This window comes from Vanellus vanellus, assembly GCF_965231255.1.
Source record: "Vanellus vanellus genome assembly, chromosome: 7".
Lineage (NCBI taxonomy): Eukaryota > Metazoa > Chordata > Aves > Charadriiformes > Charadriidae > Vanellus > Vanellus vanellus.
This window is the reverse complement of record NC_138912.1, coordinates 8,624,078-8,646,884: the sequence shown is the minus strand read 5'-3', so window position 1 is coordinate 8,646,884 and position 22,807 is coordinate 8,624,078. Positions and strand designations below refer to the sequence as shown.

General features: G+C 40.9%; 1 protein-coding gene across 1 annotated transcript in view; it reads right to left on the bottom strand.

Moving 5' to 3' along the window:
* The window catches only part of HSPA12A (heat shock protein family A (Hsp70) member 12A), a gene marked incomplete at its 5' end in the record, with an annotated part of 56,414 nt that extends 34,305 nt beyond the window's left edge, over positions 1–22,109 (bottom strand). The window contains 3 exons of the mRNA XM_082486398.1: positions 4,473–4,600; positions 6,847–6,932; positions 22,082–22,109. Coding sequence (XP_082342524.1) covers positions 4,473–4,600; positions 6,847–6,932; positions 22,082–22,109 — 242 coding nt within the window. The remainder of the gene's footprint in view (positions 1–4,472; positions 4,601–6,846; positions 6,933–22,081) is intronic.
* Between the last annotated feature and the right edge of the window lie 698 nt (positions 22,110–22,807).

Here is a 22,807-nt window from a genome sequence, read left to right as displayed (position 1 = left end):
GGCAAGGGCTCTGCTCCAGGTCATTTCTTCTCATCTGCTGCTAGAAATGTACTTGGTCAACTCCAAAATCTTTGAGTAGGTGTTACAGCAAACATATGGTTCCAATGTGAAGAAGCTGGGATCTCACAACCCCAGATTGTTAAAGCCCACACACTCGCTGCAAGCAGAGAGGAGACAGACTGGTATCATTTTCGCTCGGAATCATTAATGATTCATTCTGAGTCATTGGTGGGAAATTCCATAAATAGGACATGGCTAATAACAATACTTCTTTATTTTTCATTACGGTTAGGCACATTTTCTCTTTCCGGAATAAGTACACTTAAGGTGCAGTTTAAATGAAGACAAATTGATGCTCAGTGGTATGGGTTGAAATTTTCAAAGCCACCTAGAGGACTGGATGTTCACTTCCTGATGAGATTCTGAGGGAAACTAGACACATTAACTGCTCAGCAAGTTCTAAAGTTCTCAACCTGTATTACCTTTCAGTCATAGAAAGAGCAATAAGGAGGGGGAAGTCCGACTTTACCATTTGCTTTAAAAATATTCCTCTGTGACAGGTTTTCTACAGAGAAGCAGCTGCAGTCAAAAGCACGTGCATGGTAACTCCTGACACTCTTCTCAGGTGCAGCCCTAGCCTTGCTCGGGTTAGGGGAGGCTTCCAGTCAGTATGGCTAGGATTTCAAGACTTTCATTTGCAGCTTTATTTCATAGTCCCAGCATGGCCGAATACAAGCTAGCAGTACTCTAAATGCACTTGGAGGTATTTTTTCAAAGCAGGGTCAGAGCTAAAATAATCTACTCAAGCAGAACCTGGGGTAGATTTCTGCCTAAATTCAGACATACGAGACCAGTTCCTAGGCTGATAGAAAGTGCAGTAGTTCATAGGAGCATAGACCCGTTTATAGCCACAGAGGATCTCACTGTATATTAAAAGTGAAAACAGACAAGAGGAAAGTTAGTGTGGAGCGGATCACAAGGTTATACTAAGGTTAGAGAAATGCCCTTCCTTACACATGGATCTGCCTAACAGACTGAGCAAAGAGAGTGATCTGCAGAGTGATGAGAATTTGATCCAGAGCTGCAGCATAACAGTCAAGGAAATGAAGCAGCAGGGTCATCAAAACGCAGCCGAATGCCACTAGGAGTGTGTATGCAGAAGAAAGGCAAGCACGTGTCTGCCAAGAACTACAATCAAGCAGGGAAGAGAAGGAAAAGGAAAAATCTGAAGGTTGAAGTAAAGTTACACTGAAAAAAGACCACCTTCACCCTCCTTCGAAAGACAGGCTGCAATTTGTTTCATAAACAGAGGCGGTTTTCCATTTATTTTTCTCCATTTGTGAAATACTTACATTCAGTTTGTTGCTATTTAACCAGCAGCCAAAACATTTATAACCTCATGTAAGTGCACATAAATCAGTAGGAGTTTTTCAAAATTGTGTAAGACCTCACGTATTGCCTTCAAAGGAGACATTATTAACTCCTTCTACAGCACCGAGCTGTCTTTCATTATGGCTCTGGCACTGCCCTGCACCCTGAATTGCTTGCTGAACTGCTGGCCAGGCTGTTCATAAGCATTCACTCAGCATCAAGGTACGCAAAAAACAGCAGTCACTGTAACATATACTTCTACTCTGCAACAAGAGCCTGAAGGCTTTACAGAAGCCGTGGGGAACTAGTGAGAGTCGACAGGTATGAAGTATTACCTAAAATTGATAAAACAGTAACTAATGTTATGCAATCAAGCAAAAGTCATTCATTGATCATGTAAAAATATACGCCTAACTCTGAACACACGCTTTAGTCTACTGAAGTGAGTGAGGCTACTCATTTAAAGCTAAGCATGTGCTTAAAGAACTTTCTTAGGTTAATGCTTATAAATTAATTTGGTTTTAGTACTGGACATCACAGAAAACAAACACTCACAGTCAAAAACAGGACTTTGTCTACTAATTACAGGACTAGAATCATGACTATGAATGCTGACACTACAGACAAACTTGGTACTAAAGCCTTGTCTATCCACTCTTTTCTTAAGTCAGACTTTGTAATTAAACCCATCTTACCCTTCATTGAGACATTTACAGAAAAGCAGCTTTGTTAAAAGGCAGTCAGAAATCTAAATGTCTGGAAAGGATCAACACCAAGGAGGGAAAGTGGAAAAATGCTAGGAAGCAAAGAGGATCATGCATCATTGGCATGCTTTATTTTAATGTAAACATTCTCGAGAGCGGGCGGGAAGTCACATTTACTCTGCTGAAATATTTGTAAATTATCCTACATGTAAGCCTCATTATATACAGAGTTCGAACCTCTTACTACCTTCTGAACTACTGAAGCCTTATTTTGGTATACACCATTCTTTTCTTTTACATATATATAAAAATACTACATACATTATTTCATAACTCAGTTTCAGCTATATCTTCCCCAAAATCCTTCCCTATCAGCAATATTTATTAAAAAATAAAATTAAAAATCATCCCTGGTATTAAAATACGTTCCATTGTTTGAAATACCTGTTGGAAATTGGAACACATTCCCCCCGCTCCCCCCCCAAAAAAGTTCCTCTTTTCTGGTTGTAAATATATGAATTAATTTATTTCATCTCTTTTTACACCAGTATGTCATATAATATCTACACAGGTCTGAAACTACAATCATGCTACCATTATTGCATAAGGAACAAAATATGGTGTTTGAACCATAAGTAGTAAGCTCTTAATTAAGATTAGGAATATACTCTCAGCTGGCCACACAGAACCCAGATTTCAATGTCCCGGTGATGTACAGCAGGAAGCCTGGTACTCTGGGAGGAGAATCTAGTCTGCTATCTACTGCAGGATAGTGTGAACCCAGTGGCAAAAATCAGGTCCTAAGGTAAAATTTTGAGTCCAAAGGGCTTAAAGGACATCCCTAGAAACAGTAGGGAACTCACATAGTAAAATCTTCACAGGATTATAGGAACAACACAGTATATAGGATTTAGGCTTGCTCAGGTACAGCTTCAGAGATGTCTTCCCTCACTTCAGCCAACTTCTTCAAGAAATTGGATTAATTTTTTGCTGTCGATAGAGAACAGGAATGGATATACATGGATTCTGACTCCACAACCCTGTAACCTGGCTGAGATAGCAACACATGGCCTGTCCTCTGACTTCTAGCACCACGCAGCTTCCTGTGCTGTTTGCGGAACAATAGGTGGATGGATGCAGAAAAGTCCTTGAAGCATTACTTGTCTGTCCTGAAAATGGTTTGTATTTTTGTAACTGGATGGTTGAATACCATTCAAAAATTTACCTCCCTTTAGACAGTATTTCACATCACCCAGTTGTGTCACATCTCTGAAATACATTGCAACCGTATACAAACCAAATATGCAGGCTGACTGCACAATCAATACTGTCTGCTGAGAATTAGAGCGATGCATTGCAGCTACCATCTTTACTTAGAAAAATTACAGTATATCTCTTTGGACTACCACAAGTTAGTCTCTTTGCCCTTTTTTTTCTCAGTATAACATGTTAAACCAGTAGATTACCTACTGCTTAACAGCAGCTTTGTTTAGAAGAACTTCTATGGCTAAGATTTTCATACATACCTTGCTTCTTCTGAAATCATCTATATCTTGGTCTTGTTACAATACTAACATTTTAAAAATACTTCAATAAGAATTGTATAAGCTTTTAGTTATAAAACAAATCTTGAAAAAAAAATCAAAAACATTATAAAAATGGTTTGTAGGGCAATCTTCAGGCACATGCCATAATAGTTTTTGTATTTGTGATTGCATTATATTTATATGCATAAATTTATATTGCATTGAATTTATCAAGAAATTAAGAAAAGAGCCGTACATAACAGCATCTAAAATCTGTTCCTTACATACATATAACACAGAACAGATTACACATCAAACCTTAATTTTCACATTCATGCCTTTTGATCGCTTTATTTCCCAATATCACTCATTCATTATCAGGGATTTGATTCAAATTTAATGGTAAAAAGCTTAAATCAGCCAAATGAACTATCACTTTCTGGGTGCAAGTAACTAAGCGTTATACAAGCACTTGTGTACAAGCACGACTCCAGGAGATGGGCAGCTCTTGGGAAATGCCATGACCCTTAATAAATGGGTAGTTTCTCTCGGTCTCTGAGATAAGGGCATCTTGAGTTAATAATTATCACTGCTCCCTGAACAGTTCTAAATACTTACTGACCCCTCCTTTCACCCATGTCATCTTTTAAACTCAGCAAAACAACAGACAGGGGACATGTTAACATTGATTATTAAAGCAAATTAAAATACAAGAAAATGCAACAAAAAAGTATAACCACAAGAAAGGCATACACTGTGGCAACACTAGAAAAATCTAGACACTTCAGGCTCCTGTAGAAGATATCTAAAGCTACTGCAGACAATCCATGTTAGCACGATCAAAAACTAAATGCTGCATTGCAGCCCTTACCTCATTACATGAATACATTCTGGTTCCTTGGTGAAGCTGTAGGCGTAGCCACTGGATGTTGTGCCAAAATCAATAGCCACAACAACAAGAAATAACTGTTCTACAGCATCATCTGCATCAGAGTCCTTCTGTTAAATAGCAGAAACAAAACAGATAGTGAGTTACTGATTAGAATAACTGTAACCTGTCTTACCCTTCAGTATTTCTGCTCTCCGAGACATGCATATCTCTTTAGTGGAAATAAGGACTTCCCTAAAGCTGCATTTCTGACGAAAATTGGTACCAGAAAACTGCACATTCCAATGGAAATAGAAATTCAATATACAACTCAATATATTTGCTGGAGCCTTTTATACCTAACCTTCTGAATCAAGAGTTTCCTTCATATTCATTTCTTGGAATAGCTATTATCTTATATCATTAAAACTTATGGCTAGATACTAGGTTATTAGTTTTGGGGCTAGTTTGTTGGTGGTTTTTTTTTCTTAAATTGATCAGAATATGTTTACATCCATCAATGTGGTATATTTGGGATTTATTTGATGGTTTTAGGAGTTACCTATGTCATAACCTTGAACATGAGGTACTACTACCATTCAAAACCCGTGGAGACAGGACAACCCAAAATACAGCAATAAGCTTTATATCCCGTGATAATTATTTATTTATGAAGAATTTACATAACACTTATTTTGTAAGTACTATATGCACTCTTTCCTCCTGCCTGTGCTAGAATGCATAAAGCTGTTCAGCTGCTTACGGGGAATCTGAATCCTTCTGCCTGCCTCTTACCTGTAATCCTGCAATCCCTGAAAAGCACAATCAAGGGCAACATGGGAACGTTAACTAGAAGAGGTGGAAGGGTTACGGCCCAAATCATAATGACGTGATATAAAGCACGATGTGAATAAGCAAGGTATCGTACCACTCCCCGGTGTGCTGCTGCTTATTATAAATCCTATGTACAAGAGCAATGAGTAATGAATAACAAGGGAGTACTGTTCACATGCTGATGGTGGTTAAAACACTGGCAGCTTAGCAAGACAGGAAGAGAACAAGCTGGAAACAGCGGTGACAGGGCTGCGTGCTACAGGCAGATAGTGAAGGAGGGTAATACAGCCATCTGCACGCAGATCATTTTGGCAAAATCACCGTGGAACAGACCTGTTGATGTATTACTCTACAGGTCATGTCTGAATCCTCCACCACTGCTGCTCAGCCTGTACCCTCAATAATGCTTTGAAGCAATTGTTATTATCTTTCACAGAGGAACTGCCAATGTCCTCATTCTATGAGCAGTGTTCAACATCTTCCTCACGTCTCTCTGTTACTCCATGCCTGCTACTTCCAGCACCTTTCCATCGTATCCCTATGTTTTCCAAGATCATCCTATTTAAAATGGAGACGTGAGAGTAACAAGCTTTGGTCTCAAATAATGAAAGCCTTGTTTGGATTTCCCTAATAAATATTTTCAACTAGAGCAGTATGTTATCTATATGTCTTCCTCAAAGAGTTTAAGGAGCAAATCAAACTGAAAGAGGATATAAATTCATCAGTATGACAGAAATAAAGGCGGAAAGTCCTAGACTACATGGAGAAAGAAGGGAATAAAAGCAGAAATTTATGACACCCAACTCTGGAAATCCTGAAGAGGGTTGTCATACAACTCTGAACTTGATTCAGAAAGCTAAGGAAGGAATCCAACAAGGGTAGCAATGTGTTCTGAACATGATCCCTTGCAATATCAAGAAATACACTGTGCATATACTGTGTTACAGATGAGGCAGATCTTAAAAGCAGATGGGACTTAGTTTCATTAGGAGTTTGTCAACAAAAACAAACATGATGTATAAGAGATTAAAGCACACTACCTTTATGGATCACAGGTTTGCTTCTAAAAACTTACAGAGGTGACTATTTTCCTTAAGAAACTAAAACTGTTCTATTTTGAGCTTCTCTCTATGGTGGAGAAGATTCTTTTCTCTGGGAATTCAGATTTTACTGTTGAATATTGTATATATCCTTTTTTTCTGAACAGAATGACTTTTCAGGGGCTACCTAAACAAATCAGTGACAGAGACAGAACTTGGGAACCCTGAGGATCAAGAAGTCCCTGCATTTGATATAAAAATATGCAGGAGCAAATCTATTAGCTCAGCAAGTAGACAAAGAAAAAGCAAAACCGGGACCCCAGTGAAATCAATGAGAGCTCTGTCACCCATTCCAGCGTGGCCAAAATTTCACTTAAGACTATGGCTAGCATAAAAGGGATCACCATGTGAGGAAATGACAACTTTCTAAAAAAATTACGTCCCACCAAACAGGCAGGAGAAATAAACGTCAACACACAGTATGTTAAGAGTACATTTCTTACCACAATATGTGATGGAGACAGTGGAGTTATTCCAGGGTCTCCCAAACTTTTGGCTGGTGATGAGTAAGCAGATGTGGAAACTGCATCTGAAAGGAAACAAAAATTCTTCAGTGTCAGTAAACAGAATGAGTAGGATAGGACAGTTGCTTTGCAAACTGCTACACTATTTTCTTGTTGTAACAAATCTGCTAAGAAAGAAAGAGAATTCCACAACCCCCACGTAATTTTTTTTTTCCCTTACAACATGCTAAGACACAACAACTGCAGTTTTGCCTTTAAAATGTTTGTCTGACCTTCATGACTAACTTTCATTCTTTTGCCTATTACATAACCATGTATAATTTTAAAAGTCTTCCTAAATATATTCAGAAGTCATAGTTAATACAATCAGCTTGAACACTGTACACTCACATTAATAGCCTCAGATTTAAATGTCTGAATGCAGAAACTAAACACAATTGTGAGATCAAAAAGACAGACTCTTTTTAAGAGAAAGGAGGAGTTGATATCAAATTGGCAATAATAAGTTGCCATTATAACAACATGAACTTTATTCTGAAACTTTCCCAATACTGTCTCTGTTTTTATTCTTCAATACACTCTGCACTGAAACATCTTGCAGCTGTTAATATTACTGCAGGACAGAATCCAGCTGGGAAAAGGAAAGTATTATTAACAAATCATCAAAGAACTATTTCTACCCCACACAAAATACTGAAATGTCATTTAAAGGAACATACCAAATGAGTGACAAATACTGCAATGCACTATTTGCATTTTTCCTTCTTGTATTTACCCCATTTATGATAGAAAAGGAAATGGCTTATTAAAATAATTAGGCATTGATGACTCAGATGGATGTATATATAATATATTTGCTTATGAAGATTGCAATGATTTATCAAAATGGAATGCAGAAAAGGTACCACACACGCTGTCCATGCTCATAGCCCTCTGCCCTCAAATTTAAGCCTTGAGTTTACTGAATTCTCTTCTGTAGAATACAAACTAATTATATGTAGAGCAGAATTATTTAATAAGTCTCTAAAGATTAATAACCATAATAAACAACATATTTCAACATATTTTTATCACCTACTTGGATGTATCACATAATAAAATGCATATTTATTCATAGCATGTATTTTCTAGACATGACTGACAAGTCAGAGAATTATTCTAAGATGACACAGGAGCTGCTCTCCAAGAAAAGACCTTAGAACCACTTAATGAAGAATCCTGTTGCTCTTGATAATCAAACATGTGTTGTTTCCCAGGGAAGATGCAAAAACTCTGCAGCAGGCAACTATGGGATAATCTGCCTACAGGAAAAAATCTTCCTACAAATCTTAATATTGCTCTTGTAACAACATTTATTTGAGTTCAAGTTGCAATATGCATGTTGAGCCTCATCTTCAGAAGCATTTGCAGAAGCAAAATATTCATATTTCCTATACAAGTTCTTCAAGAATACATTATGTTACCCCTTTTGTGGTAAAGTACAAAAAGCCAGAGGCCAAATGTGACAAGCACTGAACCTGCTCAGTTCATTAAGATATATTTGGATCAGATGCTGCTATCAACTTCCTTTGTGTAATTTCTTCCTCTTTTCAAAACAGATTCACTTTTGTACCATCAACATGGCACTTTTTGTAGAATTGAAGAGCAATATTTCAGCACAGGACAAAAATGAAATTGGTAACAAAACAGGTTCCTTGCATCCTGCTGTCGTTCCTGACTGGACCAGAACCAATACTTCCTGAGCAGACCAGGACATCTGAACACTGACTCAACATCTTTGGAAACTGGTATATTTCCTCCACTTAGGATGCTGGCTTTGCAGGACAAAAATGTAGACATCAAATCACCATCTGTGTGGTTTCAGTGTTTCTCTTGTTACTAATTCTTTTTGTTACCTGTTTCAGCGCTCGTGTTTTAGCAATCTGTTTTCCAGCCTGTCTTCAGTTATCAGCTTTGTTGTGCCTTGAGAAGTTATTTATACCTCTATATGCAACTCAGAAAATCCTGTGTGACAGTATACACATTTTTTGTCGCTCGATGATTAAATAACCAGTGCGATATTCATATTCATCCAATGACATTGTGCTAACTTGGGTGGTGTTCTATCAAGAACTTGTGACCATCCATAGGTATAAAATGTATACAAGCACACTCACTGTATCCACAAGAATAAAATTATTTGCTAACAAATAAAAAATGTTAAGCAGAGATCAGAGGTCTGTCTTAGCTACCTGCAGAAAATACTGCTTAAAATAGAAAATGGACTTAGATATTTTCATCAGAAATCTTTAAAATAAATTGTCCATTTCAGTTTCAGAATGCTCTTGAAAACTTAGGCAAAAAGGCTGCATTTGTGGAAAGGTTAACTTTTTCTAATTCTCATCAACTGCTCAACTCTGCTGGAAGGTTAAGCTCTTGGTGATTTATCAGTATTTTTTCACCAGAGGAAAAAAATCGTTCCAAACCCATGACCATTCTGCACTGTATTCACTGCTGCTCCTGCAAATACCCAGTTAAACACAATAATTCTACAATGAGTCCTATACACCACCAGCCTAAAGTTCTGGTGGATCAAGAGAGGAAAATCACAGAAGACAATGCTACAACCTCTAAAGTAGCAAAAAAGTTTTAAGCAAAATATTCTGTTACAGTGATTCAGTAGAGTTGCTGTCACATTGGCAGAAGCAGCAGTTGCATTAAGTTGCAACTCATTTAATGAGGCTACTAACTAATCAGGTGCAATAATTAGGGCAGCCATAATTGTTATATTGTAACTCAGCTGTTAAAAGAGGCCCTGACATTACCCAAGAGCTTGCATAGCTAACCAATGAATGAGTGTAGTTGAGAATAGTGGGAAGTTAAAAAGTCGTTTATCAGAGCAGTTGGCATTTACAGAAAATAGCTTGCAAGCTTTGGCTTTAATGCCAAGAGTTCTTCTAACAGGTAGTGAAATAGTTGTTAAAACCAAACAAAATTAGGAAGTTTGTAATATTATACTATCTACCCTATCTAAACTGAAAGGTGTTAAAATATACTTGTCCGTGCAGGAGCTTAAATATTTTGTTGAGTTAGTGTCTACTTGGGGAAAAAAACGTGCATTTGTCACAGTTTTCACAACTCTGTTCTGAAGGGCGGTAAATGCATGGATATTCCAGGATATTTAAAAACCTCTTATTCCTAAAGGACTGTGATTGGTGGATGTGAAAGAAAAAAAGCATCTGTTCCAAGGCAGAGAATGGCTGAAGCGTTGCAAGGAACCCAACTTGCAATCATGAAGGAAAAGAAAAAAAAAAAAAAAAAAGATGCCTTTACTTTGTGAGTAAATTCCTCCTCTTAACAATTTAGAAAGATGTCCTGGATAGTACCATGGTATTTGGAATGGTTCTTAAAAGCAAGATGACTTATTTGGCCATTTGTAACTAAAAAACACAATAGTGTCCCACATAGCTCAAGTTCCAGCTTTATCTCCCATGTTTACCACGGATCTCTGTGTCAAACTACACCGTATGAAAAAAACATATAGCTAAACATATTGCTCCGGGCAATCCTGCTTTAGCAGGGAAGTTGGACTAGATGATCTCTAGAGGTTCCTTCCAACTCTGAAAATTCTGTGATTCTGTGAAACAGCATGTGTTAAATAAACATTGAATTCTTGACAATTTGCACACCAAAATAAATGGAGGAATCTGATTAAGAATCCAAATTAAACTAAGCCTTCACCTACTTAGACCAATATTTAAAATATTTTTTTCTAATTATGATGCAAGCTGCTTGAATAGAAATTTTTTGATATAAACATTAACCTGATATACGACTGTTTATATTGGGGATTTTGGATAATTTAACTAAATGTGTATAGAATGAATTTGAACACATCATTATAATTTCTGACTTTAGTCCTAACCTAAGCCATTGCAAAGAACACCTCGTGCATTTTCAAGGTGACCAGAAGAGGAAAGGAAAATAGAGAAGACTCTTTTTCAGCATTTTTTTTAACATTCAAAGGGTCATATCTGATTTGCAAATCCCCAAACAATTACAGAACTGGTAAGATCAGCAAATACTGTATTAGTAAGGGATCATGTTCATTATCATATTAGCTGCAATTGGTGGTTTAACAGATTTAATTTAAAATGTTTCTTCTTTTCATCTAAACACATGCAAGAGTTTATTTTCTGTGGTTTCCTGCAATAGTTAATCAGTTTAGCTTTTTCTGGTTTTCAGTAAATGATCAGCCAGATTCTAGATCCCCAATTTAGCTGGCAACAAAACACAATGAAGGATTAACCTTTAAGTGTCACAGAATACAGAGTAAAAGCAACGTCCACAGCATTTATAAAAACTTAGCTGATGTAGCGTAAGCATTTCACTGATAGCATGTTCAGCTGAATCTGATTTTCTAATAGATCTAGAGAGCAGGACCAAGCTCATTATTTAATTAGAAAGATCAGTTAAGGGAAGCTGATCCCCTCTGGAAGACCTGTTCTGAATGTTTGGGAGCCCCTGCCACGCATTCTTATTCAGGACTGGGTAAATAAGTTTTAGTGAACCACTGAAAGTATCAGACATGGACCACTATGGCCCCAGATGATCAGTTTTAAGACAGCAGGTTTAAAAGCACTTTAGGAAAGATGACTACTAAACCTCGCAGTCACAAGTCACTGAGGTGGTACAAAAAGAAAACCTTTTTCCAGCAGCTACACAAAATCTCTTTTCTATTAAATTCAGCTTTTATTAAATATTTAACTTTATATAACTCAGCTACACCAGGTATCAGCAAAATTTTCTACTTCGCATACTAGGGAAACTGTTCGTTCCAACAGTGAAGCGGCATGCCATAGCAGTGGGTTCTCTGCTAACAGAAGGTTCCAGGCAACCCACGTAACATAAGACAACAGATAAGCTAAAGTTTTTGCCAGTGTGTGTCGTCTCTAAGTAAGAATTTAACAAGACAAGTAAAAGCAGGAATTCAGGAAGCAGGATATGCTGCTCAAGAGCATAAAGCCCAGAAATGCAGTCAAATCAGGGAAGGGGGGAAATTTCTGAATATGTCTCATGTCACCAGTTTAGCATATGGAAAAGAAACAACTTTAAAAAAAATAATATGAAGAAATAAGGTATCAAGCCCCAAGACTGCCATCAGAAACCCCAACGCGGACCTTTTCAAGCACATTCTGCAGTACTTTAGAGTCATGCCTACAAAAGAGAAGGCTTGGCTGCGAGAGAAGTGCACTTTCCAAACCTTCCCAGCCCTCACTTCCAAGTGATGCTGAAAAGGACCCGTCATGGTCTGGATCTCCTACAGCTGTTTCGCAAACCAGGAAATACACAGCATCACTATCCAATCATGTCTCTGTAGGAACATGCCTGAACACTAGTGTGCATGTTATATCCCAATCAACGTATCTTAAGTTCATTTCTATTTCTATCCTGCCAGAGTGGCCACAAACTCAACACTTGCTAATTAAACTCTTCTCACGATTTTCTGAATCAAGAACAGGATCAATACTATTCCCTATTTCAGATCATACTTCTAGCATTTTAAGAAGTGCTTTCACAATAATTAGTCTTGGGGTTTTTTTTTCAATCCATAATATACAACACAATGAATTCCAGGCAGATCTAAGCCTCTGGCTGAGCTTGAGGACCCACTGGAAAAACCCAGGTACCACAGCCTTTTCCAGGCTCTCCCGTACTCCCGTGTATGCCTGTAGCACAATACCCTGCCTCAAAAGGAGAGCTGCAATAACTCTTTTTGATTTGTATAATGCATATCCACTGTTCCATATGCCAAATCCGTTCAGCCTCTCAGTTATTTGTAGGCTGGTGAACCAGATGCACAGGGTAAGTCAGGATGCATTAGACCTACTAAAAATGCCACTATTGCAGCCGATGTTTATGGGTCCAATAAATCCAGGTTAACTGAATTTACCGTGCACATACTAAGCGGTTTCAGAGATCAAACACTTGCACATATCTGCTGGCCATTTTTCTGGAATTTCCAGCCATCCAGCAGCTGGTGAGAGTGATTGCAACACGTAGCAACAATCTCAGTCAGGTTGCTGGTCATACCAAAATCTTGGCCAAATTCTTAATTTTCCATTCAGGCAGTACCTCTGGATTTAAAAAATAAATAAAAAAATAAATTATTAAAATGATGTACCGAGTGAAATATGGGTATAGGGTAGCCATCAGGCAATAAAAGAATGAAATTAAAAACATCGGTTTTCATTCAAAATATTGTTTATAATTTTATATATATAATAATAATTTTGTTGCAAGCAAAGCTTGCTAATGATGTTTGCACAACAGGAAAGGAAGGGTTTACCATATTGCTATTAGCTGACAACTGCTGCATTGATGAAGAAAACCTTATTCAGCTTTTTCTATTGCTGAGATTTTGCTTTGCATTAAGAACAAAATGTCACAGCTTCCAAATGTAACATGACAACAAGAAGCATTTTACTGCAAATACAAAGATGGTCTTTGAAAATTATAGAACAACACAAAAAAGGAGACAGAGAGAAGAAAATATAAAAAACATTTAAAATATTCTTATGCTTAATAAAAAGATCTTGCATTTCACATCAGAAGTAAGAACCTTCTGTTTCCACTGAAACCAATGACACCACTACTATTACTATCAATGGAATCAAAGTTCTTTGTTTTAAAATGCCAGTAGGCATCCAGCTGGTTTGTTGAAGGCTACAACATACTTCCCTTCTATGAATACAGCCATAGCTGATCTCTGATACAAATCCAAGTTTCCTGATACCCTTTCTTTGTTATACAATTGGTCACCCAAAGAGCTGGTATTCATCGCACTGATACCAATTAGGGCACAGTGATTTCCTAAGTAAAAAAATCTCCCAATTCTTTGGATAAAATTCTAAAAATATCACATGTTCCTCATTACAACTTTGACCTTTTTCATTTACGCTTTTATATTGCCTCACATCATGATTACAGTTTGACTAGAGGACTTACTTTTCCACCATGCTATCAAGCTTTCTAAGATAACATTTTAACATTACTGTTAAAAGTATCAAAAAACAACCCCAGGTTCTTCCCATAACTCACTTTGTCGATAACGTTCATTTTTCTGCATCTCCAGCAAAGGAAAAGCAAAAGACACCGCTTATTTTCTGTGAACTTAATTTCAGATGAAAGAAACACACAAGAACTTGCAATAACCTTCTGAAAATGCCACATGGGTTATGTTCACATCTCCTCTTTTTGACAGGATGTAGGCTAAACTATTTTACCTAGATTTGATCTCACCTCAATAAATCTTGGTAAGCTGGACTAAAACAGAACAATCACATTCCCGTGCACACTTCACAACTGGATCTGTAAAGCCTCAGCCAGGTCCTTACCAACAGCTAAGTCTGACCTAATAGCTAAGTCTGACCTAACAGCTGCCTTAAACTCAAACCCATTCACCATTTGCACTGTAAGGTCTTAAATCCAGCTTCACCTTGAATGACCTCAGAGCTTTCCAGCTTTTGCAATCAGTCAGCTCCCTCTTCCCTCCCAGTCCTGATGTGGTTCCCACTTGCTCAGAACCTGCTCACACCCCAGAGTCTGGGATTTGGGGAACTCAGCGGCGCCTTGTAGTGATCACTCTCTTGCTAGATTCCAGCTCTTCCACACTACTGCCAGGAGTGACAAAACTGATCCTGGTTTACATGTCAGAAAGGGCAGGCTGCATGTTGTGATAAAGGCGGGTTAACAACAGATTTTGTGGCTCAAAGTGGTAGAAGACAACTCCCCGGCATCATAGAATCATAGAATGGTTTAGGTTAGAAAGGACCTTGAAGATCATCGAGTTCCAACCCCCCTGCCATAGGCAGGGACACCTCCCACTAGACCAGGTTGCCCAAGGCCACGTCCAGCCTGGCCTTCAACACCTCCAGGGATGGGGCCTCGACAACCTCTCTGGGCAACCTGTGCCGGTGCCTTACCACCCTCAAAGTGAAAAACTTCTTCCTAATGTTTAATCTGAACCTGCCCTCTTCCACTTTAAAGCCATTCCCCCTCTTCCTATCACTACATGCCTTAGTAAAAAGTCCTTCCCCAGATCTCCTGTAGGCCCCCTTTAGGTACTGGAAGGCTGCAATAAGATCTCCCCAGAGCCTTCTCTTCTCCAGGCTGAACAGCCCCAACTCTTTCAGCCTCTCCTCATAGGGGAGGTGCTCCAGCCCTCGGATCATCCTCATGGCTCTCCTCTGGACGTGCTTCAGGAATGTCCAGGGACGTTTCTAAATATTCCACAGATACAGTTCTCTAATAGACACATTTAATACTCACTAACTAACCTTCTCTTCCTTCAACAAGCTCGTCTATGAACTTGCTTCCTTCAGGATTCCTTGCACTATTTGCCTCTGTGCAAGCACGGTTTTCCTGTATCTATCATCTCCTCCCTCCTTTCTGTTTGGAAGCAAGACATAAGGAAGAGAAAACAAAACACTGATGTACAGAATCTAGGTTCTGTGGAAAGATACCTTCCTAGAAAAGGTTTCCTGCTGCTTCTCCTTCAACATCATGTCTGTCATCTACCTCATCTACTCGGTTCACTGCAAGGTTGTCAGGAATGGCACTAATAAGATCATGCTCTAATTCCCAGGACTACATTCATAAAACAGAACATTTGTGATGCTAATAACTTTCTTCAGGAAAAAGCACTGTTTACCAGCTGAAGGTGGGCTGGCTGGTTGTTTTTTCATTTGAAAAGCAAGATCAAAATATGACAGTTATAAAAGACCCTGTTTTACTGTGAGTTCCTATTTAAGAACCATCTCAGGACACAACTGCATCCTGAAAACACAGCAATCCTAGATTTACCTTTCTAGATCAAGCTATTCAAAGGAATATTCTTCAAAGACTGAACAAGAATTACTGTTCAGCTTTTCCGGACCATGCATCCAGCACACAGGAATAAGAACACTTTTGGAGGTACTTGTTTACTTAGAAGGCAAAAAGGTTATTTATTTATCAAGGATTCCTCGATTCATGAAGTATCTTGCAATGCATCAAGCTGGATGAATGCAGTGATTCCTTTTTCTTAAGACATGAATTGGAAAAATACTTGAAAATGTTTTTCTTCTTCATGTTGACAATCTTCAGGAATGCCAAACATGATTCACACATTTGTAGAGTCTTGACACAAGAAAACAAACCTCTCTCCCTCCCTGCCCCCAAAAAACACCAAAGAAAGGGAGACAGGGTAAAAAGAACAGCCAAACTAGAATAACTATTACTTCTCATAGTAGACAGCATGAGTGATGCTATATACAAATCCCTTGATATTCTTCAAGGCTATTAAACCCAATTTTGTCCAAAAATGGGAAAATAAGAAAATCTTAGTTGTTGCAAAACTGCAAAAATTGATATCACATTTGACAATTCAGTAGCAAAGTCATCTGTCAATCCATAGCCTATGGCTATTCATTTAGCTTCTGAGTGACACTTTACAGCTAAATCAAAAGTAAGTTTGTATTTCTTTATTCTTTTTATTTTATAATCTTGAAAACAGCTCAGCTATCAGGCTTAAAGGAAAATACCTTATGAGGAGAGAAGCCACAGACAGAATACAGTAGATGTTTAGGATTTGTAAAGCAGATCGCAAAACCATGCAGTCCCCGACAAAAATCCATTTCCAGAGGTTTTTATACTAGCACCCATCAGGCTTATGTTCAAATGCCATGACTGCATATACACATCACATGGAAACAAACACTGACCAGCCAGAAAACCAACTGGAAAGTTACGTGGTCAGGGCGACAAGCAGATGCTATGGCCTGCAAAGGAGTTCCTATGGCTAAAATCATAACAGGACCATAAGCTGAGTAAGCAAGAGACATACTACAAAAGCTTGATTTTCAAATGCAGCAGTTCCATAACGACAATACTGAAAGCTTTTGTAAATGGCATGCCCTGTCGTTCTGATCACAGCATGTGCTCTACTAAGGTATCCATGGAAACTTGAGAAAGAGATGTTAAATTTGCTGGATCTGTTTGGCACCAGGGAATGGGGCTAGTTTCCAGTCAGCCCAGTATAACCACAGGTATTTTGATCTTTAAGCATGGAGAAAGCATCAAGAGTCCTCAAATGATGATGAAATCCACAAGACAAAATTGTCACAGGAATGCATTACCCAAGCAATGACTAGGAGGTGGCAAGGACATACTAAAGAAACTGTGATTTTAATGTTGTTGTTATCTCTTAATAGAGAAATATAGCCCAATAGCTGCGACAAGGAGAGATACTCTCAAATATCCACTTTTCAGACCTCATAAGGAACGGGAAAAAAGAATGTGTGAATACAAACACACAGAGCCTCATGAGGAAAGGCTGCATGGGACAGGTGGACATGGAGCGCTCAGGACTGTAAAACCCTTCGAGAGACACTGCTTCAACCCCAGACAGTGGTCCTGAAAAGCACTAGAAACATAAAATGTGTCCAGAAATGGACAAATCGAAGCAGTGTTCCCAGATTTTTCCCTATGGGAAAAGAAAGTAACCTACGGAGAATAATTTTCTTCTGTCTTATTCCCCAAGGAAACCAGCGCAGGTTGGGTAGGCTCCTGCAAGAGTTTTTCTTCAGAGAGCATAAATGAATAAACTCCCTCAAATGACATGAAATTGCTACTATGAAACCCCATTCACATCCACACTTCTTTCCGGACTTAAACTGATACAAATTATTCGAAGTATCTTTCAATATTCCTCGGAAATTGCATCTGCAGAGAACACTCTGAGAGTGTGGACTCAAGCACTGAGAAATTACTGACAGAAGAAATAACAGATATAAGAAAAAACCTCTGCAGGTCTCCTGTTTTTGTAAATTAAGATGCCTTTAGAACTGACCCATATGCTCAGAGCCCTGCAAATCAGTCACAACAGAGCTACCGATTTGGGCCAGCGAGCACCAAATGACTCTCGCACACGACCAGATCACTGCAGCGTGCCGACAACGGGGCACATCGATGCAGTTCATAAAGCTGCTCTCTGATGTCCTTGACACACCCTGATGCAGTCCTGAGTAAGGACATTTAGTCAAGCCCTTAGTAAAGAACAAAGGCTTTCTAGCCTGAATGCTGGCCTCCATATTCCAAGTATTTTAGTTTATTTATTTGCTTACTTTATTAGAACTGGCTGCATTTTCCTATTCATTTACATGAAAACCTTTCTCAAATCCCTCCGAGACAGACTTTGAAGGAATTTCCTGTTTTAATACCCATTACTTATACAGTTCACTACTGCTATCTTAATCTTAAAACACTGCAAAGTCACTGCTTTAGTCGTAGTTATGGTAAAATTTAAAACTCGCATTTGGTTATTTTAAATGCATATCACTATCCTTTTCAACAGCACAGCACATGAGCCATAGCTGACATATTTTGAGTAATGAGAGTTATGGAATGTTCTGTTCAAGACCAAAAATGAAAATGCCTCCTCTCAGTGGCCAGGCACAATTTAATGACCCAGAAGCCAGAACATTTGTCACAGTGAAGAAGTAGTCTGCAGGTATATCACAGGCATTTTGGATCACTGAAGTTCACACTTGGCAGTAGCATTCCCTCAGCACAACACCAACATCTGTGACCTTACATCACCAAACAGCTGCACGCTCTTCAGTAAAACATCTGTGAAGCGAGCGAACCATTTACAGTCACGACTGATGGACTTCAGAGCTCATTCCCAAAACAGATTCCAAGTACTCCTGGTCTCTCTCTGTCTCTCTCTCTCTCCCTCTTTTACCATTGGGGAAATACAGCCAAACAGACCTGTGCGACAGCGATGCAACCTGGAGCTTCAACCATTTCTCTTTTCAACTAGCAAGGCTGTTTAATAGAAAACTGGCAAGTGCCCTACAGAAGCTGAATAAGTAAGCAACTGAAGTCATTTATGGATAGACAAAATACTCTAAAGATTTCTAAAGCCGCACATGGAAAACGTCAACATCTAGTTTACTTAAAAAAAATAAACAAAAGGAATGTATGCAAACTACCCAAAAAGGTCTTGTTGCCTCATTAAGATCATGACTATTCTTGTTGTCTTACTGGGAAGCAGCACCATTTGAGTGCATTGGTTTTTATTCCTTTCACATTTTCCCTTATTGTTTACTGAGAGCCAGTGCAGTTTTTTTAAATACCCAAAAAAGTCAAGTTGCTCCTTAACGATACCAACAGACAAAAACAGCCACAGAGAGAGAAGTTTCTAAAATCATAAATGGTGCGCTCTTTGAAGTCACACACTTGTGAAATCCCATCTGACACATCATCAAAAGGCAGAACCAATTCAGGTACAGAAAATGGAGGTGATGGGATCCTTTGGATATTATTGTTTTAAAACAGAAAGTATATTTTAAGGTGTTTTTTTTTTAAGAAAGGGATGGTTGTTTGGTGCAATTATAGACAGAATAAGTGAAATCATAGAAGAGGACAGCAAAAAGGGAAGTAATCACCCAGAACAGCTTAGAAGAATAAGGAACTGGAAAATTTGAAGTATTTGACCAAAACTACAGCTTTAAAAGAAAAAAAGAAAAAAGTCCAGACTTAATTGTAACAGCAGAAATTACATCAAGGGGAATCGAGAATTTCAACTGCATTCCCATGAAAGTGGGAGAAGTTGGCCATGGCAGGTCACACCACCTCAACAACAACAACAAAAAAGCATTTGGCAGAAAAGAGCACAAGCTGAGACACCAGTCAACTCGCATATAACCCCTACCACCAGTGACATGGTCAGAAAGCAAAACAGATTCTAAATTTTGACATTTACATGCAGGGATCAGGTCTTTTGTAGCTGAGGCAGCATTCTGGTCTTCCTGCACAGAACCGGCCTCTCGAAGGCTGCTCTAACTTGAGGCGACACTGAGGCTGCAGCAGCCTGTTCCGGCTCCTGGTGACAGTTGGGTTTGAGAGGCATCCCAGTCACACCTCTAGACTAGGATAAAGCCCCCTTACACCACACGTGCATCAGCTAAAGCAACCTCTGGACAGAAGAGACCTCTTGGGGCCTCACTACAGCTGACTGCAGCTTCAGGGAAACTTTGCAGATGCAGAGCAGGGCAGCTCTGTTGAACTCCAACTGCTGTCCCAGTGGGAATGAACTAAATATTCAGACTGAAAGCTTACAGGATGACAGTACCATAAAGAAAAACTTGTAGCTGAATCAGCGTCAGCCAATTATGAGCCAATGTGGAAGCTTTACGTGCAACAGCTTCTGGGTATGAACAATTCCATCCAGGCTCATACTAACCAAGCTGCAGATACCGCAATGCTGTGCTAACTGAAGCTATAAAAATGATTGGCAGGTACTGCATACAACACTTGGCTATTTCACATATAGACATTTCTTTTACGCATTGTACTATGCTGCAATAAGTGACTGCAGCTTCAATTCTGTCAATACGACTCACTAAATCACATTTTATCCCCAAAGCCTTTTTTTCTTTGACAGCTTCAGCATTCCAGTGCGTGGAAATAACATAAAGATTTCTGGCATAACAAATCATTGCTTTACTACACAGTCTTATGTCTTCTAACAAAATCCCTCCTGCATGGATTCCTATGTCACAAGTTACTTAATTTCAGCGTTGCATTGTACTAAGCTTGCAACTTTGCAGAAAACAAAACACATGATATGCTGTCATATAAAAGACAAATGAATATGCCAGTCTGTTCTTCCCTTTGTCAACTGCATGCTAGAAAATTGTCTGTTTGGTTTGAAGTAACTTGTAACATTAGAGACTTTATTTAGGAAGGACTGAAAGAACATTTAGATGAGGGGAGGGAAAGGCAGGGAGGGAATCCAGTAGAGCAGGTCATCTTGAAGATTCAACTAGTTTCTAAAAGTGTTCTTTCTGCGTTTTTGGTTTTTTGTTTTTTTTTTTAATGGATACTTTGACTCTTGTATTCCACTTGCACTGCAATTAAGCTATTTTATACAAAATATTCCCCAAATCCCATTATAATCTGTACAAACTCAACCTTTCAAGTTTCTCCATACATTATTGCCAACACCTTAGGCTCAACATTACAATTCCCTCAAATCTTTGCAGCATACAGTGAAGAAGAAGGGATGGAGAGATCAAATGAAATCAGGCTGAGTCTGCGTTTCCCTTAGGGTTATTCACCCATATCATCTGTATCCTAGGAACCCTCTTCCCTCCCCCAGTTCCCTTCCCACACAAGGAGAGACCACCCCTGTCCTGCAAAGGCTGGGTTATTTTTATCAGTCGCAGTGTAACCGCAAACAGACCAAAACCACAGAATCTTGTTTCAAGCAAAACAAGATTCAGATCGTCTCAGCTCCTATGTCAGGTTTGCAAAGTCAGAGACCCACGGACCCATTAGCGTGGTAAAACGGAACCACTCGGGTTGTATCCCATCCCTACACCACGCTGGGAACTCTCTGGTCGCCGAGGCTGTGCCAGGATGCCAAGGCTTGCCTCTCAGCCCAGACAGCGCTGTTTCTCCCACCGAGCTGCCAGGTCTTTCTTTTCCAGCACATCAGGCTACTCGCTAAAAAGGGTGCCTTCCTTTATTTCACCGTCAGCCCTCCATTTCCATCCCAAGCCCTCACCCCTTCTCTCCTGGGCCGTTCTTGGGAAGGGGAGACCCCGACCCGCGGGGAGGACGAAGCCACAAAGCCCCCCCCCTCCCCGCCCGGAGGGATGCTGCGCCCGCCGCAGCGCACCGGCGCCCGGGCAGGCCGCCCGCCCCCGCCCCCTCCCCGGCCCGGCCATGCCGCCGCATTGTTTTTTCACCTGGATCCCCTCCCGCTCTGCTGCCTCGGCTCTCCCCGGGGAAGGTACGTAACGAACCGCGGCCGCTCCGCAGCGGGTGGGGGGCTCAGTGGGGCCGCGCTCCGCAGCCAGCCGCCCCCCCCACCCCGCTGCCGCAGCCGCTGTCTCCCCGTGGGGACACCCCCCTTACTCCGCCGGGGAAGCGATGGGGACGGCCGCCCTGCCTGCGCGGACACAGCCGGGGCGGCGGGGCCGGCAGAGCGGCCGGGGACATTGTCTGCCGCCTCCCCGCCTTCCCCTCCTCCGGACGGGGCTCCGGCTCCAGATTACTTCCCCCGATAAGCCGGGGCCGCTCCGCCGGGCCGCGCCCGCCGCCAGCGCTCCCTGCATTGCGGCGGCGGCGGCCCCGGCGGGAGCGGGGCCGCGCTGGGCTGCGGATCACCGCCGCTCGCCCTTACCTGCAGCACCGCTCTCCGTCTCCGACATGGCCCGGCCGCCCGCCGCCGCCCCGCGGCTCTCTGCCCGCCGCGCCGCGCTCACCGCACCCGCCGAGGCATGGGCCGGCGGCGGAGCTGCGCTGCCCACCCCGGGGAGAGGCTCCGCTCCTTCCTCTCGTCCCCACCCCGCTGCGCCTTCCTGCAGACGGTGCGGAGAGGCAAGGGGAAGGCTCCGCGCTTGACCCCGGCGCTGACAGCCTTCCCGCGCAGGCTGCGGGGCTGCGCCGCCCCTCCCCGCCCGCTCCCCGCAGCCGCACAAGGGAGCCAGGGCTGCGGCTGCGGCTCGGAGGCGGCGGGGCGCTCGGGGAGGGGTGGGTGGGTGGGTGGATGGATGGGGGGGAGCTCCGAAGGGCAGCCCAGCCCAGCCCAGCCCAGCCCCAGATGCGGATTTCACGTCTGCTGAAGCAGAAAAACCCTCACGGTGATAGCTATAAAAAAAGCAAGCCCTCCTTGGCCGAAAGGGACACCCTGCCTAATCCGTGTGTGCTAGGAAAAGGGTTCTGAAGTCCTACCGGAGACAGAGCGATGAGGCGGTTTGTACAGGTTACCTGGGTTGTTTGCCCTCAGGTTCTCAGGGGTGTGTAGGTATGGCTAACCTGAGCAGTCAGAAATCAGTAACAGGTCCCCCAAAAAATCAAGAATTACGGGGTAACTTTTACAGCATGGGATTCTTATTTGCCTTTGGAG